We start from the raw sequence: 19,243 nt of genomic DNA on the forward strand, positions 1-19,243 counted from the left end.
GAGTGTGCAAAAAGCAGAAAGGTTGTGCCCAAGGGAATCCTAAGAATGACTTAAGCCTGCCACACATCACATTTGAGAAGCCCCCTTGTGCATGCCCGGTGAGGGGCTCGGTTATTGCATCTTGGAATCCTCCACCAGTCTCCATCCTTTTCGAGCCTGCCCCCAGGCTGCCTGCATCTACAGCCGCACCACAACCATTTTCTGCCACCGCACTGAGGACTGGCCAGGAGGACTTGGAGCAGCACCCTGGCACAGCAGGGGAGGGTTGCCTCAGACTGGCTGCACCACCCACGCCCGCAAATCCACCGTCAGAAAAAGGACTTGCTGGCAAAGCCTGCAAGTTGCAATTCCGAGGGAGATTTCAGGCCCTTTCCTGGCTTTGAGTGGGCTGTCTTTCATAACAATGCTGTTCCGGCCTGCACAGAGGAGTTGGGATTTCTGTATCCTTAGGATGCTTTTTGTGTGTACACCTTATGACATTTCTCGTACATCTTCGTTATGCAAAGGCAAGTTCTTTGTAGGAAACGATGCCCTTGCATATCTTCATCAGGAAACTTCTTAACAACGTTCCAAGTAACTTGCTTGGCTTCTGAGAGAGTGCATCACCTCATTAACCAATTTCTTGAGGTCTCAAATGTACGTCGCACATATATGATGTTCTTCTCTTACAAACTAAGCAGACCCTCTAGATAACGGCTTGCCTAATTACCCATCCTCTTGGAGCTTTTCATTGCGATTTCCGGCATCTTTCTGGAAATGCTCTGATCATTAAGAAGTCTTTGGCCTGTGGAAATAATCCAGCAAGATGGATTTACAGAACAGCTTGAACTATAAGCCTTCTTGCTAGTTTGCTTGGTGTGTTTTGTCGTTGTTTGTCATTGTGGACTTCTCAAAGTCCAGAGACAATCCACATCTCTGCTGTGTGCCGTTCTCAATATCGGTTGACCACAAACCGCATTCGTTCAGCCTTTGCTTCCTGAACAGGCTCCTTTCCCCTCCCTCCTGCCAGTGTCCCTTTGCCATTCCCACAGGAAATGTTGGGCTCGTAAACTGGGAACTGACCTTATACCCTATTCAGACCCAGTGCAGCTGTTTGGAATCAAGGACGTGGCGCCACCTGGTGTTTCTGAGAGCACCACTGCGGACTCTCGCTAGGTAATGCTCTCTCTATTGCAGTCCCTGGGCATCTCGCAAGAGTACGAGGGCACAATTCAGTTTGGAGTTTCCGTTGCAAACCTCACTGAAACGAATACCCTCTTGTGGAAGCTACCCTTTAAGTTCAGTGAGGTTGGCATCCAGGCACACTTTTCCAGTGGATTGCGTTCTTGGATATGCCCACTAGCATTCAAAGACAGCTCTTCAGAGCTACTTTTACAGAGCCCTCTTAAGTCACCTGGAAGTCTTCAGCAGTGAATGTCCTTGTGGCATCGTTGTTTTCTCTCTTTAAGAACTCCTCTAATGTTTCTTCCTTCCTGTTTCTCCCCTTTTAATGCCGCTTCGTATGGAAAGCGCTGTACTTTATACGCTGGGTGTTCGTAGCTTGTCAGGAATTGCTTCTGTCCCTCCTGTATTTGTGCCCCTCTGCCTTTCAGGTAATGGAACTTTTGATCCAATCAGGAAGCTCAGTTTTGGATCTTGTAGGTTCTCGTGGTCCTTGCATTTATAACCTTTTCTCTGCTTCACTTTGCGTCTTGCCAGAGTCTTGTCCCAGTTGCCATCTACCCAAACCTAATTCCCAGGACTCACATTCTCCTGTGCTGTGTTTATCCTGGCAGGTCTGCAGCAGCTCTTAAACTCCTAAGTATATTTCCAGGAAATGCTTGGAGGGCCCCCCAGCAAGGGCAAAACTGCATTGGAAGTCCATTTCTGAATCTGATGTAGACCTGCAAAAAAAGAGCGTTATCTCTGCAGTTACTTTCTGTATTTTCATTAGATTGCTCCCCTCCCCCCATGAAAATCTGATTGCAATAAAACAGCAAAATGGAATCAGTTGCAAAAGGTGCCAAATATCTCTGTGTTTGTCTCATCCTGAAGTAACAGCATCCTCTTGTTCTTCGTTGAGTTCCAGCTTGAGTTCCTCTTGGGCGAATATCGCAGCTTTGCCTCTTAACCCTCCAGAGCTGCCTTCATGCAGATCTCGACGAGAGCTACAGGTGCGCTCAATCAATATGAATTGACAGCAATCAAATAAGTGCCCGTTCTCGATAAGACCGCAAATCGTTGGATTACATTTCTTCTACATGTCTCCTCTCTCGGGGAAGAGTTGCTCTCAACCCTGGGTGCAGAAGTCTCTTAATCCACAAAGCCCTGCAAGGAAATAAAGATCACTCTGTGGAGTCCGTGCTTAAAGCATTGCTCTCCTGTCGCCCCACAGCTTTTCCTCCCAGTGCCATACCCAGTTCTGCAAAGCCCGCCAGCGCACACTGAGCTGGGTGGAGGGAGCCTGAGCCGCTGCGTTTCACGGAATCGCTGGCTTAAGTTGCAGCAGTAAAAGGCTTTTCCCACCCCAAGCTGGCAAAAGCCATCACTCGTGTCAGAATGCAAAGATGGCAGGGAAAGTCAATTTGTGTAATAGGAATACTTCCTGTATGTGGTAGCCTATTACATAATCTCAGGTCGGCCAGCTGTCTTGGATTCCCTTTATTTTTTTAAGAATTGCAAATTTGTACAGGGACAGATTTGGTTTCCTTTAAAAAAAAAGGTACAGCAGGTTTGCTTATCATTGCAATTCTTTTTCTGGTGGCTGGGGAGCAACACAGCAACCATTTTGTAGAAGACTCCTAAGCTGACTGGCGCAAACCAAATGCCCAAGTTTTCCTTCCTCCCTGAGAGAAATCGAAAATATTCAGTGCAAACATCTCCCTGGCTTATTACTACATTAGCTGTTAAAGAGTTTCACATTGTTAGGCTAACAAGATGGTGACCTCAGGTTGTCTCAAAGGGCTTGTTTGGCTCTCAGGATTAAGCTTTGCGCAACTCTCTCATTTTCATGTCCTTGAGGTTTACCCCCAAATATTTCCACCCTGGCTTAAAGAAAATGAATTGAGCCCTTTGATCAGTTAGCTACAAGTGGCTTTGTGTATTTTTTTTTTGAAACCATGTCGTGAAGCATGTCTTAAGAGGAACGATTGGCAGCGATTTCCACGTTCCCCCTATAATGTTGCCAAATTGCGAGTGTTTCGTGTGTTTTTGTTTCATAATAGTTTAGCCCACCCATCTCAAACCAACCCCCTCCAGCCCCAAAACATTGCATCTTCCTCTCCCAGCTTCTTGCGGACGAGGAGTTCTTGAATAAGAAAACTCGCCTTGATTTAGCTCCCCCTGCAGCCGCAAGAGTCACTGAGCCAGGACATAGCTGCACCCGTTCCTTCAGGGCTTTTAAGTGACCCGCAGTCCTGCCCCAGTGTCAGAAATCCCACTGGAGGGAAAGGTACAAGCCAAACGATCGAACCTAATAGCTAAAAGTTTTGCATATATGGAAATTTGCTGTGGGAGCGGTCGTCCCTGCCTCCCCAGGCATAATGAAAATCTGTGGATTTCATTATCTTAACCCTGCTCCTCCTTTTTTAAAAGGGTGCTTGGTGTAATATAGAAGGTTTTGTTGTGGTTTTTTAAAAAAAGAAATCACAGCTCACGATCAACGTTGCTTGCTTTTTTCCTTTTTAAAGTTCCAAAATCGGGTACATGACACTTTTATCTGCCTCGTCTTTTTATCTGTAGGATTTTTGTGTAGTGCAAACGATCCGTTTCCGGAATAACATAAGCTCTTCTATTTCTCCCAGTGCATGATTTAAAAAATAAAGAAGCATTATTATTATTAGTGTGGCAAGCAAAGTGTGAGCCCACATGACACGCAGGGACTGGCACGCCTACGGCGTGGGCTGCCAACCCTTCTTACATCCCACTGACAACTTCCTTTTATAGGTTTACTGAAAATTTCCGTTTCGTTTCTGTTTTTAATTTAATTTATTTTTTGGTTTGGTTTTCTTTCCCCCTGTTGCGTGGAGTTTCTATGCTTTCGTCTAACGCTAACGAAAACCCAGCCAGATTCGATTCTTTTTATATATATATATATATATATATATATATATATATATATATAAAACGCCATTGCTTTATTTGTGCTAACGTTTCCGAAGGAAGGTTAAAAGGATTCTCGCCGAGAAGGGTTTTGGTTTTCCCTGTTTTTTTGTTTTGTTTTTTAAAAAAACGCTTCGCCGTATATTGAGCAACTTTCCCACCCCATGAGGTCATTTTAAGAAGGAACAGTGGAAAGATATTCGGAGCTTTTATGTTGAGACGCAGCTCTCCTTTCGCCCGTAAGTTGAAATAGTCCGTGTACGTTCAGGGCGGGTGCCATTTGCAACCGTTAACGCCAGTTTTGCGATCGAGTTCAGTGAGCTGTAAATGGCACCCTCCCTCGGTCTCACTCGGCTTCCCTTATATCTCTAGTGTAACCTTATTTTTTCCTTTCTTTTTCCTTTTTTCTAATAAAGTCGTCTGCCTGTGCAAACAGAAGGCTTTTAATCGGTTCCCACCCCACCCCCCATACTGTACAGTATATATGCTTAAGACTTTTTTTTGTATATTTAGCGTGTTTTTAAGTTATTGATTTTGTTTTATATCAAATAATTTATTTTTCAGGTACCACTTTTTTCATTTTAACTTTGTTTTTAACATGGGTTTACTTTAAATAAAGTATGACGCTGCTATCCAGATGTCTAAGCCGCAGTTGAATTTTCCCCTCGTTGTCTTTTGAGTGCCCCTGGCGTTGTCAGAAAATCGCACCCAAGGCCTCCTGCTAGCTTGGTCGGACATTTAAAGGTGGGGGTCTCGTCGCGGGGAAAGTTAAAGGCAGGCTTCTCACACAGCACACGCCCCGAGAACCAGGAGCGGAAACATTCTGCGATTCGTTGACGACGCAACACCATGAATTCCTTTATTTGGGAGTCCTGTTGAAACCTTTGGCAGCTGGGCAAGAGTGAGGGGAGATGTGTGCAACTGCCCAAAACCAAAACCTATGCTAGAGAAAGATGAATATTGCATTCCGATAGGCGGATTTGAACAATTCTGCTTTTTATTTTTATAGTCAACAGAACTTCATCCTCAACTGAAAACCTTACTTGCCCACCTGTCTAGATTCTGATTTATTTTAGCAGACATCACCGGTGATATTGCACCTCTGCAGCCATTAGGCCTACAAACCTCTTTTTTTTTTTTTAAATAAAAAAAGCCTGAGGTTCTCGCACAATGGCAAACATCCCCTAACCGCTCCCCCTTGTACCCTGTTCTAATTTAGTGGAGGCTATCAGCTGGGTTTCCCTTCTTCTAGGTGCTGAAATGGTTTGGACTGGCCCTGTCTGACACCCCCCAAAGGAACCTTCAACCATCACATGTTGAAAAGCCCATGCCACAAAAAAAACGAGAAAGTCTCCAGTCCGGGCGCCTCTGGAATAGTGCTGAAGCTATGAGCACCTGCGCGCTCTCTCTCTCTCTCTCTAACCCGACTCCATAGCACTTGTCCTCCTGCACGCAGCTAACCAAATCGCATGCAGGATTTGCAGCTGATTCCAGAACAGCTGCGGGTTTTTGTTCCTGTTCTTTTGCACCACCCAAAGTATGTTTCTGAGCGTGAACGCAGCCCTGGTTGGGATTTTGTGTGTGTGTGTGTCCCGATACTTGTGTCTTTAAAAATGGTGACACTAGCTACTGCCCGGCATAATTTGCACACATTGAACAGGCTTGTATAACGTCTCTGGCTTTGTATAAAATAGATCCTAGACTGCTCGTCGCAGGAAAGGTAAGCAGCGCAGGGCTGCTGAAGCCCCTTTCCATGCCACAAACACAAAACACACCTTACTTAACCTGCCTCTGGCTTTGGGGGCCTTCCACTGAGCTTGCTTTCCCCCCTTCTTTCCGCTTGAAAAAAAATTCAATTTCAGTTTCGTTGTTCTGTATGGGACAATGACAATAAAGATGATCGTATCGCAAAAAATTCTGCAGCCAATTCCACATTCCCTTCTTAACATGCTTGTGGACGTGCAGTCCAAACTAGAGTTCGAATTTCAGCTTTGTGAGAAGTGCGGTTTCAGCAAAGGTGGAACTGCGCTTGGGGTTGCCAAAGCCTTTTGGGGGCAGGTGGGCACAACTGGCATCCCGGGGTATGTGGCAGGACACGGGCTGCTGGAGGATACCAGACCAAACAATGCAGGTGCACTCCCCAGTCATTGGGCAACAAGGCTCCCACCTCAGCCCTGGTGGCGCCGACTCACCGAGAGAAGCTTTTTGTACCTCCTCTGTTCAGAAAAGGGAGGGCTGCCCAGTCCTGCCATCCAGGGGAACATGGGCATGTTCAGGGTGGGAGAGGCCGAGCCACGGAAAGAGGAATTGAGTAGGGAGAGCAAACTGGTGCATTGTTGAGTTTTGAGGAGATGGTTCGCCGAAACCCTTTCCGGATGCCATAGGAGGAACCGGTGGGCACAGGCTGGCATAAGTGCCATGCTGAGGATCACAGTACAGTGCTTACCTTCTGTGTGTTAGTTCGTGTACAACCAGTCCAAACTTCAATAACTTGGTAGATGAGGTTATCCTGAAAGCAAGTGCCTTGCTCTTTAAAAACTCGAAGTCCTTTAATACCAGTTTTTAAATCTTTCCTCCGAGCCAAATTCTGTACCGTGGCAACTGGCAATTGCAGCCATCGCTCCACAACTAACATTAGAAACTTCCCTCTTCTCTTCCTTCAAATAAAACACCTTTTCCAGCAGAGAGTGCTCTGCCCTTGAAACCTACTTCTCCAGTTTCAGCTGTTTCCCCCTCCTTGCAAGCCTAACTTTTTCTTTTTTGAGGAAGTGGTAGTTTTTGTATTCCAGATCTGCAAAGCTGCACATAATTCCCCAACGCTAAATGGCAATTCGTTATCACAGTGTGTCAGTTCCCAGAAAATTAACTGAGTTGCATTTTGGTCCCTTATCCAAAGAAAAGCAAGCCCGCTTCCCAAAGGACGAAAGAGAGAAGTTATCAATTTCAGTGCCAATATTTTCAACAAAACACTAGCAGTGGCTCTGTGTGCTACCCAGTCATGTGGAAGGCAAGGAAAAACTTTATTCCCAATGCCTAACTGCGCACAGTTGTGATGATTGCTATGACGTCGGCAAAAACCACGAGCCCATTTGCCAAGTGGGGGGGGGGAGTCCTGCCTAGCCCCAAATATGGCGGCCGACGCAAGGTCTATGAGTAAGGGGTGGTGGGAGATCTAACAATGAAATCACAAGGAGGCTGGGGGACTGGGAATGGAGCAAAGTGATGAGTATTGGCCAGGGGAATCCCTTCTCCGAGGTCCAGACGACCATTGGCCAACCCACAGCTAGGCTGCAATTCGCCCCTTCTGGTCAACATCTCCAGGTCTCGGACGTCCAACCCCGACTGACCACCAGAGGTAAGTGGATCTAATAAAATGAAAAATGTGGACCCCAAACTTTGTTTCCTTTCTATTTTTCTGGGGGTAGTGCTGCCCTTCTGTTATGACTCCATCCCGTGAGGGGAGACGATCCAAATTCTGGTCTCTGCCCATCCCTCGCTCAGTATCTCTGGTCTACAAGAGGCAGTAGGGGAGAGGAGGTGAGGGGTCAGGCCTGCCCCACTTTGCTTTGCCCTCGAGCCCCACATCCAGTGAAGTCTCCCTGACACGCGAGGGAGATGAGGAGAAACTGAGGCGCGTGTGTGGACAGGTGGGGAACCTGCTGATGGGACAGACAATGGTCTTTGGGGGGGTGTGGAGTGGAGAGGTATTGTGACACTTTGGGAAGAGGGGGAGCTTTCTAAGAATGACAATGTTGTGATCTTAGCGTCTGATTTAGGGCGGCAGGACCGGTTCGCCCAAACTGGGCACCGCAAAGGCGGATTTTTCGCAGGGCGCCACTGAGATGTCAAAGCCCAAAGTCCGCCACTGTCTCAGGGAGGGAAACTTGAGGTACAGTAAACCTCGGCTCCTAAACGGCTCCGTTTTCGACCGTTACGGCTCCCGAACGCCGAAAAACCAGAAGCAAATGCTCCGGTTTTCGAACATTTCCCGGAAACTTCCGCTTGAGTGCAGGAAGCTCTTGCGACCAATTGGAGGCCACACCTCAGTTGTCAAACGTTCCGGAAGCCGAACGGTTTTCTGGAACGGATTACGTTTGACAACCAAGGTTTGACTTGTAGCTGAAGTTCAGGGGAAGTTGTGACCCTGAGGGTGGGGACCTCCGTTCAAACTGAATGCAACCTCCAGGAAACGCAGACATTTATGCAAGTACTCGCTCCAATCAGCCAAACCACATGCTCAAATCTTTATTGTTAAAAATATCAAGGAGGTGCTTGACATGATTTGGTTCCTGGACGTCGCTTCTGTTTGGTAAGCACCAGATAAAGAGGTGCAGGGGAAGGTCAGCGCTCCTGATGGTTTGTTGCTCTGACAGATGGAAAATCCCCGAAGGAAGGATTGTGGACCCGCAGCTGGTTACACGGGGTAACTAGCGACCTCTGCTACACCGCATTGGTTGGATCCTCTTTTCAGCAGAATGTAGCCACCTTCACCCCAGTCGGGACCCCAGCTGCGAAAGGAAGATAGGGAGAGTCAGTCTCCATAAGTCGGTTCAGAAAGCAACGAGAGGCAAGTGGGATGACTCCCAGGTGGGGTCAGACGAAGGATGCATGGACCTGTTACTTTTGCTTCCCTTCGCTTCACATCCTTCCAGTCTAAAAGTCAGTTCTCCGCATTTCTGCAGCCATTTGTGATTGGTTTTTTTTTTACTTTGAACCCCTTCGTGAAAGTTCACCAACACTTCTCCAGTGAGTGCATATCTGTATGAAATTTGGGTATAAGGAAGCTTGCATTGGGACATGGGTGGCGCTGTGGGTTAAACCACAGAGCCTAGGACTTGCCAATCAGAAGGTCAGCGGTTTGAATCCCCGTGACAGGGTGAGCTCCCGTTGCTTGTTCCCTGCTCCTGCCAACCTAGCAGTTCGAAAGCACGTCAAAGTGCAAGTAGATAAATAGGTACTGCTCTGGCGGGAAGGTAAAAGGTGTTTCCGTGCGCTGCTCTGGTTCGCCAGAAGCGGCTTAGTGCTGGCCACATGACCCGGAAGCTGTGCACCGGCTCCCTCGGCCAATAAAGCGAGATGAGCGCCGCAACCCCAGAATTGTCTGCGACTGGACGTAACAGTCAGGGGTCCCTTTCCCTTTAGTCTAGTGGTCTAAATCACTGAGCCTCCTGTGCTTGCCGATCGGAAGGTCGGCGGTTTGAATCCCCGCGACGGAGTGAGCTCCCGTTGTTCGGTCCCTGCTCCTGCCCACCTAGCAGTTCGAAAGCACGCCAAAGTGCAAGTAGATAAATAGGTACCACTCCGGTGGGAAGGTAAACGGCGTTTCTGTGCGCTGCTCTGGTTCGCCAGAAGCGGCTTAGTCCTGCTGGCCACATGACCCGGAAGCTGTACGCCGGCTCCCTCGGCCAGTAAAGCGAGATGAGCGCCGCAACCCCAGAGTTGGCCACGACTGGACCTAATGGTCAGGGGTCCCTTTACCTTTACCTCAGCTTGCATTGGCCTGTCTAGCTCAGCATTGTCCATTCTGACTGGTTACAGTGGCAGCTCCAGGAATTTAGGCAGAAGTCTCACCCGGCGTGACCTGGAAATGTGAGGGGTTGGATCTGGGACCCCCTAGGTGCAATGTGGACACTGACTCCACCCAGGTACCCCCAATTTCCCCATGTTGCCAAGCAAAGCCTCCCTCCTCGCCCTCCACAACAATGATCAATGAGCCCTCAAGGGCATCAGCATTGCACATCAATTTCTGGCACCTGGGCTCTCTGCCCTACCTGTTCTTTATGATCCAATAAGGGGTCCCGTTCTGAGTCCCGTAGCCGACGGCCAGGACGGCATGGTTCAAGGATGTCCCGCAGTTGGGGTAGTCAAAGACTCCTGGATGGAGGGGAAACAAATTTAAGGTCATATCATTACTTATCTCCTTGGCTTGGGTGTGTGTGTTGCATAACCCCATCCCCTCCAACGTTTCTCCCCTGAAAATAGGGACGTCTTATTCCACCCCCTCCAACGTTTCTCCCCTGAAAATAGGGACATCCTATTCCATCCCCTCCAACGTTTCTCCCGTGAAAATAGGGACGTCCTATTCCATCCCCTCCAACGTTTCTCCCCTGAAAATAGGGACATCCTATTCCATCCCCTCCAACGTTTCTCCCCTGAAAATAGGGACATCCTATTCCATCCCCTCCAACATTTCTCCCCTGAAAAGAGGGACATCCTATTCCATCCCCTCCAACATTTCTCGCCTGAAAAGAGGGACATCCTATTCCATCCCCTCCATTTCTCCCGTGAAAATAGGGACGTCCTATTCCATCCCCTCCAACGTTTCTCCCCTGAAAATAGGGACGTCCTATTCCATCCCCTCCAACGTTTCTCCCCTGAAAATAGGGACGTCCTATTCCATCCCCTCCAACGTTTCTCCCCTGAAAATAGGGATGTCCTATTCCATCCCCTCCAACGTTTCTCCCATGAAAATAGGGACGTCCTATTCCATCCCCTCCAACGTTTCTCCCCTGAAAATAGGGACGTCCTATTCCATCCCCTCCAACGTTTCTCCCCTGAAGATAGGGACGTCCTAAGGAAAAGTGGGACGTTCCGGGGTCAGATAGGAAACCACATGGCTTCTGTAAATCTGGGACTGTCCCTGGAAAATAGGGACACTTGGAGGGTTTGCTGTACTCTGCTTCTACTGTCTTCAAAAACCAGTTCCCAGGAATCACAACTGGGGAGTGTGGCTGTTGATCTCAGGTCCTGGGTTCGAGATACTGATGTGGGCATCAGGTTGGCCGCTGTAAGAACAGGAAGCTGGACTAGAGGGGGCAATGAGCTCTTGTTATTTTCCTATGGTGGATCATAAACCCCGACTCTCCAGATTCCCTATACGGACGACTGTTTTAATGTAACCCAGGGAGTTGACTCGTAGCTGCATTTCTCCAGAATTTTACCTGAGCTGTAAAAGTGGAAGTCAGAGGCGTCCAGGGCCACAGTAACTGGCCCATAAGTGGCAACAGCTTCCTGGAGGGCAGCCTCGTCATTACTCGGGATATCCACGTAGCCGTTGATCCTGACTGCAAGGTCTGCGGATTTGTACGTACAAGCTAGATCCTGCAAAGAAACAGCAAGCAATTGCCGTATTTTTCCACGCATAAGACGCCCCCATGTATAAGACGACCCCTATTTTCTATAACCCAAAATTAAGTTGTTTAGCTTTTTGGGGGGCGTGGGGGAGGTCACTTCCACCAATCGCTCACCCGCCTGCCCGCCACGGCCGATTGCTCAGCCCACTTGCCATGGCCACAGCCAGTCACCAGCAGGCCTTGCTGCAGCCACCAATCACCCGCCCAATCGCCGCTGCCAATCTCCCACTTGCTGCTGCCATTAATCGCACACACACACACACCCGCATTAACTATCCGTGTATAAGACGACTCCCAAGTTTTTTTAGCAAACAGCATCATCATAAGTAAATAAGAATAAAAATTGGGCACCCTACCACCAAGACCATTCCATTGCAACTACCCAACCTCTGACAATTTCAACACCTCTCGCGATGGTTTGACCCTTTTCCGTTTTAACAGTACAAATTTTACATTTTATTTTCACCAATATACTAACACAGTACATTCAACCTCGGGCACATTACTCTGTTGGGGGTGGGGGATGGACGGAGCATGTTGCAGTATTTAGGGAACAGAGAATGTTGAAGAATGGCAGTGTTAGGATCCAGTATTGCAGTGGTACCTCGGGTTAAGTACTTACCGGTAATTCGTTCCTGAGGTCTGTTCTTAACCTGAAACTGTTCTTAACCTAAAGCACCACTTTAGCTAATGGGGCCTCCTGCTGCTGCCGCGCCGCCGGAGCACGATTTCTGTTCTCATCCTGAAGCAAAGTTCTTAACCTGAAGCACTATTTCTGGGTTAGCGGAGTCTGTAACCTGAAGCATATGTAACCTGAAGCGTATGTAACCCGAGGTACCACTGTACTTCTGAAAGTGCCGATGAGGTGGGTTGAGCCTCTTCAATTCAAACTTAATAAAAGAATTCTCCTCTGTCCCTAACTAAAGTTTGGCCCCAAAGGAGTGAAGATGGAGAAAGAAAAGAGATTCTGTTGAGCGTGGCGAACAGGCCACAGGATCACAGAATGGTAGGTTCCGCCTGGAGGTTACCTGTCCGACGTAGGGGTAGCTTTGTTCCGAGTCGAGTCCGTGATTATCCATCACGTATTGGAAAGCCCAGCTTGGCCACCCGCCATTGCAGCCTTGGTTGCCCTGCTTCCAGGAGCAGTCGACCAGGTTTTGTTCGCTCAGCGAGACCAGCCTGCCAGTTGTCCGGGCGAGATAACCTTCCAGGGCTCCGGTGGCACTGAACGCCCAACAAGACCCACAGCTACCCTGTGAAAAGGGACAAGCGATTTGTGTCAGGCTTCAGGGAATCCGCTTCCTCCCCCCATGGCAGTAGAAAAGCAGAAGAAAGGAAAAGGAGTCTTCTTACCGGTTAGAAACTCTAATAATCACAGCGAGAGAACAAAGAATATATCTCCTAGGAATGGCGGTGCTCCCAATTAGGGATCACACCCTATTAAGCTACATCACTTCTATTCCTCTCCCAAATGATTCCCCGAAATTCATTTTTTCTATCATCTTTTTCATAAAAGTCCATGAAATGCCGTCAAAGGCCTTTTCAGCACCAATAAACAATAAGGCAGCTTGTTCCTCGTTTCTTACTTCCAGATATTCAAGAATATCTTTTATATTCCTTATATTCTTCATTTGGCAACCTGGTAAAAACCTGGTCTGATCCTGTTGAACCTGTTAACCCTTTCTCTTCCAGGGTTTCTTCTCCTGGCTGTTCCCCATCCAGTATTTCCCAGCTTCTGCCTTCTGAACTATGTCCCTCTGCAAACCACTGTTTCAAATCTATACTGTCTTCCTGTTCCTGGGAAGTGAGACAAAACCATTTTCTTTGCCACAAGCGGAATCACAGCAGGCTAGAAGCAGGCAGTGGACGGGATGCATTGGGGGCAGGCGGAGAAACGGTGCCTACTTTCATTCCTCCCCCACAATGGAGGGATTCTCATAATTGTAGCCAGCTTTGAATCCCTGGCTTTGGTCATTTAAGCCTTCCTAAGTGGCAATGCTACACTCACCTGATCTTTCACTGGGGTGACGTAGCCTTTGGAGCGCCAGTCCACAGAGGAAGGAAGCGATGGGTTGTCAGATTTTTGGAACAATGTTGTTCTCCGACCACGTTCTTTGGGCAGTTCAGGGCTGAGTCCATTCAGCCTCTCCATGAACTCTGCTTTAGTCTGGGGAGGAGAGAAAAGTAGTAGTCGTAACAATGGCAGTGAATATCCCGTGTGAGTGCCTGGAGGTGGTTGGAGGATGGGTGGCGGCTAACAGGTTGGGTTCACCTTCCAAGGCAGCCCCACGGAGAGCGCATGGCAGTAGTACAAGTGGGAGATAACCAGAGCATGCACCACTCTGGCCAGACAGTCTCATCCTGGCAGAGAGGGTCTCATCCTGCGTACCAGATGGAGCAGATAAACAGCTGCCCTGGACACAGAACTGACCTGCACCTCCATGGACAGCTGTGAGTCCAAATTATGATATCATGTTTTTAATATTCTGTTGGGAGCCGCCCAGAGCGGCTGGGGAAGCCCAGCCAGATGGACAGGCTATAAGTAATAAATCATTACTATTATTAGTACAGTGCTAGCAATTTTAGTATTTATACCCCGCACATCTGGCTGGGTTTCCCCAGCCAACCTAGGCGACTTCCATCACATATAAAAACACAAATAAGACGTCAAATGTTAAAAACGTCCCAAAACAGGGCTGTCCCCTGGTGCAGCTCTTTTTGAGCTCAAAGCTCCTGCGATGTCCTGTGATTCTAGTTTAGATATTATTTATTGTAACTGTTGAGTGGATTTCTGTTAAACTTTTATATGTTGAAATTATTTTATACTATTCTAATGATTGTTGAGGAGGGACGCGGGTGGCGCTGTGGGTTAAACCACAGAGCCTAGGACTTGCCAATCAGAAGGTTGGTGGTTCGAATCCCCGCCACGGGGTGAGCTCCCATTGCTCAGTCCCAGCTCCTGCCAACCTAGCAGCTCAAAAACATGTCAAAGTGCAAGTAGATAAATAGGTGCCGCTCTGGCGGGAAGGTAAACGGCGTTTCCGTGCACTGCTCTGGTTTGCCAGAAGCGGCTCAGTCCTGCTGGCCACATGACCCGGAAGCTGTACGCCGGCTCCCTCAGCCAATAAAGCGAGATGAACGCTGCAACCCCAGAGTCGGCCACGACTGGACCTAATGGTCAGGGGTCCCTTTACCTTTACTAATGATTGTTGAATGTTACTTTTTGATGTAGGTTGCCTATTTTAAAGTTGTTTTATCATCACATTTTTGTATTACATTAGATTGTTGTAAGATGTACATCTTCAGCTTGTAAACCGTCTTGAGTATTGTAAGATAGAAAGACGGGATACAGATTAAAAATGATGATGAATTGATCAGTCAGCTGGCAAAACCCTGAGCTCAAACTTCGCCTTCCTCTGCCGCGAATCCTTTGGTGATTTGAGGCATCGAGAGAAGATTAACTAGCACTGAAGTTCGTGATACGAGCCGGACTCTTACCAAATCGCCCAGGTGGTTCATTGCCATCCGATAGGAATGTTTCCCCCGGGAAGCTTCGCGGTTGTGCTCTTCAATCATCCGGAAGTTCTCCTCCCATATGGTTCTCCGGTGGTCCTCTGAGTTCCTCTGCAAGGAAGACACTTGGCTAAGAATAATGGACACAGTCCAGGACCACAACTTCCCCCAAAAGGACCTTAGGAGAAACCTGAGGCCAGAAGAGCCCAGCTCCAGGAAATGATGCTACCAGCCAGGGTGGATTTGATTTAAATCACATCAATTTAAACCACGATTTAAATCACTAGTCAGTAAGACTTGATTTACATCATTTTTTACTTTTTACAGAAAGACTCATTCTTGCTGGTACCGCCTTAATGTTTACAACCAGATGAAGGCTTCATTTTTGGAATAATAGATTTTCAGAGTAGTTTTTACAGTTGTATCAAAAATTACTGATTTGGTTCTACTATTGGCAGATAATTATGAAATTATGGTGAGGTTTAATAAGTTAACTGTTTATATTTGGACAACTTTTCTGCTGTGCTTTATCAGAAGGAGAAAAACAATCCTTTTCTTAATAACAATTTAAACAATTAATTTAACTAAAACAATAACAGTATAGCATATGAATCTGTGTTTGTTAACTGATGCAGTTAAGCGTTTTTCTTATTAAAAAAACCTCTTAGACTGAGTTTGAGCACACATGAAAAACTTAAAACAAATCCTTATTTCCTGATGAATAGCCTTTGGACTTTAATGTAACTTAAACAGAAAACCTTTAGAAAGATTTTTCCTCCAAAAGCATTTTATTTTAAAAATCTGATTTAATTTTTTTTTAAATCCAATTTATTTTTTTGTTAAATCCGATTTAAAAAAAAAAATCGTTGATTTTTATCCACCCTGCTAGCAGCACAATTTGATTGCTCTCATTTCATGACCAGCTGAAGAAGGGGTTGGGGGATGTGTTAAGAGGGGACTCACCTCGCGGTAAACCTTATTGTGGGTCATCTTCCAGTCTCTCCAGGCTTGGTCCAGCGCTGGGTCCCGCGCTGCAGCAAAGGTCCCCAGCAAGACCAGCCCAGTCAGGGCCACCAAAGAGATCAGATGCATGTCTACACAAGGGACAATCTAGTCAGTTGACACTAGAAGAAAAGGGTCAAGTTGCAGGCCTATAGGGCTGGAGTAAAAAGTTAGATGACCCCCTGGACGGTTAAGTCCAGGCGACTCTGGGGTTGCGGCGCTCATCTCGCTTTCGGGCCGAGGGAGCCGGGGTTTGTCCACAGACAGCTTTCCGGGTCGTGTGAGCAGCAGGACCGAACCGCTTCTGGCGCATGGCGGAAACCAGAGCGAACAGAGACACCATTTACCTTCCCGCCAGAGTGGTACCTATTTATCTACATGCACTTTGACGTGCTTTTGAACTGCTAGGTTGGCAGGAGCAGGGACCGAGCAACAGGAGCTCACCCCATCACGGGGATTCGAACCGCCGACCTTCCGATCGGCAAGCCCAAGAGGCTCAGTGGTTGAGACCACATTGCCACCCATGTCCCTTTAAGAACTTAGAATCTGGCTCAGTATGTAGCAGCTTCCTACATTCCTGCGTATTCTCCTAAAACCTTTTGGCCATGACTTCCACAGGCTAGCGTTGTGCGGCGCAAAGAAAGCCCCTTTCTTTGGTCTGGTCTCAGATCTCCTCCTGATTGGTTCCGTTGTAGGTGACCTCCCCGGATCTCCTGTCTATCCCCCCCCAATCATTCAGGCCAGAGGTCCAGCTCCGAGGGCCTTCTGGTGGTTCCCTCCCTGCGAGAAGTGAGGTTACAGGGAAGCAGGCAGAGGGCCTTCTCGGTGGTGGCGTCCTCCCATCAGATGTCAAGGACATAAATAACTATCTGACTTTCAGAAGACATCTGAAGGCAGTCCTGTTTAGGGAAGTTTTTTATGTTTGATGTTATATTGTGTTTTTAATATTCTGTTGGGAGCTGCCCAGAGTGGCTGGGGAAACCCAGCCATGTGGGCGGGGTATAAATAATAAATTGTTATTGTTATTGTTACATGCTGTAATATCCATGCCCTTATTTCTGGTTCGTCTCTAAAATAGTCTTATTTCCCCTGTTTCCACCATGCACGGTGCAGCCTCAACATGTTGTACCGCTCCTTCTTAAATCCAATAAATAATTATTATTATTATGTTCACAGCCACTCTCCCATAACGTTTTCCGCCAAACCTTACCTTCTCGCCCGAATCGAAAGATCTAGAGACTAGGATCTCGTCTGCCTCTCAACCTGCCTGGGTTCAGAATGAGCCAGAACCGCCTTTTTTATAGAGACCGAGTCCAATTCACTTTAAGTTCTTGGGAACGTGACTGAGTGAAAGTGGCGTTTCATGGTCAAAGGACGCCGTGTGCCTGTTTACTTTGCCACGACTCGGTGGGAAAAGTTGCAGCCGGGAGTTTGTGGGTGCCCAAAATCTCAATTTATTTTCCTGTGGGGGGAGGAAAACCCCCAGCATCCTGTACCTATACAGTTGTTTCAAAGGTTGCAGGTGTTAGCCTTGTGAAATGGGCAGAAGATGTCTGGCACTCGCAGGCCAGGGTATTCCTTCAGTGGGGCAGATGACGGCCGCGTCACTTGGATCAGATTTAGGAATAATTTAGGAATACAGCGGTCCCTTGGTTCTCAAACTTGATCCGTTCCAGAAATTCCGTTCCAAAACCAAAGCGTTCCAAAGCCAAGGCGTGCTTTCCCGTAGAAAGCAATGCAAAACGGATCAATCCGTTCCAGACTTTTAAAAACAACCCCTAAAACAGCCATTGAACATGGATTTTACTATCTAACGGGACCATGGATCCATAAAATGGAAGCAATAAACAATGTACTGCAGTCACACATTCCATTAATCCATCAGTAGCTGAACTGGGTTCCACGCAGTCGCAGAAACAAAACGAAAAAGCTGCAAAAATGAAAATGCAAAATAAATAGCAACAACAGACAGACCTCAGCGTAACACTCAAAACGGAGCACGTTTGGCTTCCAAAAAAAGTTTACAAACTGGAACACTTCTGGGTTTGCAATGTTTGGGTTCCAAGGTACCACTGAAATTCCATTATATGATAAGTGTCTCCATGCAATAACTCCTGCCCCATAAGGGAGAGGGGATGTGATAAACTCTAAGATTGCCCTTGAAAATCAGATAGAAACTTTGCCCGGACCGCAATGAGGGATGCAAAGAGGGCCTTTTCTTTTGTGCAAAGAAACAAAAGAAGCTGTCTCTCCTCTTTTTCTTACACCTAGTCTGGGGTCTTCTGTAGCTCTGGGTCACAGAGGACATTCACCTCTTCTGTCAAAGTCCCTTCTCTCCCCAAATGCAGAAATGGACGGTTCCAACTTCCTCCTGTCTGGAGCGTATGTTCACTATAGGTCAAATCCATGCCGCAAAACTTTAACGCATGTGGCTCCACCCAAAGTGTCCTGGGAACTGTTCCTTGTTACGGGTGCTTGGAACTGCAGCTCTGTGAGGGGCGAACTACAGTTTCCGGGGTCCTTTGTGAGACGCTGTGTGCTTTGAGCATGCTTTGAGTGCAGGGCTGGGTTTAGGTTTGATGTGTCCCTCAGCTCCTGAAGGTAACGGGACCCTTTCTTTGTCCAGCTGTCCTTTGTCCACAACAAAATTGCTGCTGTTCTTTTGTGTTGAATACATGCAATATGGTCATTTGTGGACCTCATAGGTATCTCAAGCCATTTGCACATCACAAAATATGCATTTTATTGAAGTAATTGTTACAACCAGTCCATGCAGAATGTCGGCACCCTATATATAGAAAGTAGCAAACCAGTGACATTTTGGGGAGCAGGCGGGGCCCAAGACTTGCATCATAGGAGCCCACATAACACGTCTTCTTATTTATATATAATTTTTTTATATATGTTGGAAGCTGCCCAGAGTGGTTGGGGCTAACCTAGTCAGATGGGTGGGGTATAAATAATAAAATTATTGTTGTTGTTACTGTGCAATAGGATTTCCCTAGTTTCATCTGATAAATCATGCAGGCTTAATAGATTGCCATTGGCGAGAAAGGCGTCTTCTTAGAATCACATCATCATCATCAAACCTTTTATTGGCATCGCATATGAACATCCATAGCAAATCAATACAGAATTACCGCCTTCCCAGTGACACAAAACATTTGTCAAATGAAAGAGGCAGAGCAGTCTAATATTCCAAGAGTCACATCTAGTAAAGGTAAAGGGACCCCTGACCATTAGGTCCAGCCGTGGCCGACTCTGGGGTTGCGGCGCTCATCTCGCTTTATTGGCCAAGGGAGCCGGTGCACAGCTTCCGGGTCATGTGGCCAGCAGGACTAAGCCGCTTCTGGCGGACCAGAGCAGCGCACGGAAATGCTGTCTACCTTCCCGCTGGAGTGGTACCTATTTATCTACTTGCACTTTGACGTGCTTTCGAACTGCTAGGTTGGCAGGAGCAGGGACCGAGCAACGGGAGCTCACCCCGTCGTGGGGATTCGAACTGCCAACCTTCT

At 47.4% G+C, this 19,243-nt stretch overlaps 1 protein-coding gene across 1 annotated transcript; it reads right to left on the reverse strand.

Annotated features, from left to right (window-relative positions):
- Positions 1-8,316: 8,316 nt before the first annotated feature.
- Positions 8,317-15,930, reverse strand: LOC128405600 (procathepsin L-like). Its single transcript, XM_053372389.1, has 7 exons — positions 15,690-15,930; positions 14,712-14,837; positions 13,222-13,380; positions 12,242-12,466; positions 11,022-11,181; positions 9,852-9,954; positions 8,317-8,588 (listed from the first exon to the last, which is right to left on the reverse strand). The coding sequence occupies exons 1-7, from the start codon at positions 15,816-15,818 to the stop codon at positions 8,495-8,497; spliced, it is 996 nt and encodes a 331-aa protein (XP_053228364.1). The 5' UTR covers positions 15,819-15,930; the 3' UTR covers positions 8,317-8,494.
- Positions 15,931-19,243: the final 3,313 nt, after the last annotated feature.

The sequence above is a fragment of the Podarcis raffonei genome, chromosome 18 (genome assembly GCF_027172205.1).
Source record: "Podarcis raffonei isolate rPodRaf1 chromosome 18, rPodRaf1.pri, whole genome shotgun sequence".
In the NCBI taxonomy this organism is placed as follows: Eukaryota; Metazoa; Chordata; class Lepidosauria; order Squamata; family Lacertidae; genus Podarcis; species Podarcis raffonei.

Coding starts and splice junctions, on each gene's coding strand:
- LOC128405600 (XM_053372389.1), bottom strand. CDS start 15,818: ATGCATCTGATCTCTTTGGTGGCCCTGACTGGGCTGGTCTTGCTGGGG. Junction 14,838..15,689: donor ACAATAAGGTTTACCGCGAG/GTGAGTCCCCTC, acceptor TCTTCCTTGCAG/AGGAACTCAGAGGACCACCG. Junction 12,467..13,221: donor TCACCCCAGTGAAAGATCAG/GTGAGTGTAGCA, acceptor CCCTTTTCACAG/GGTAGCTGTGGGTCTTGTTG.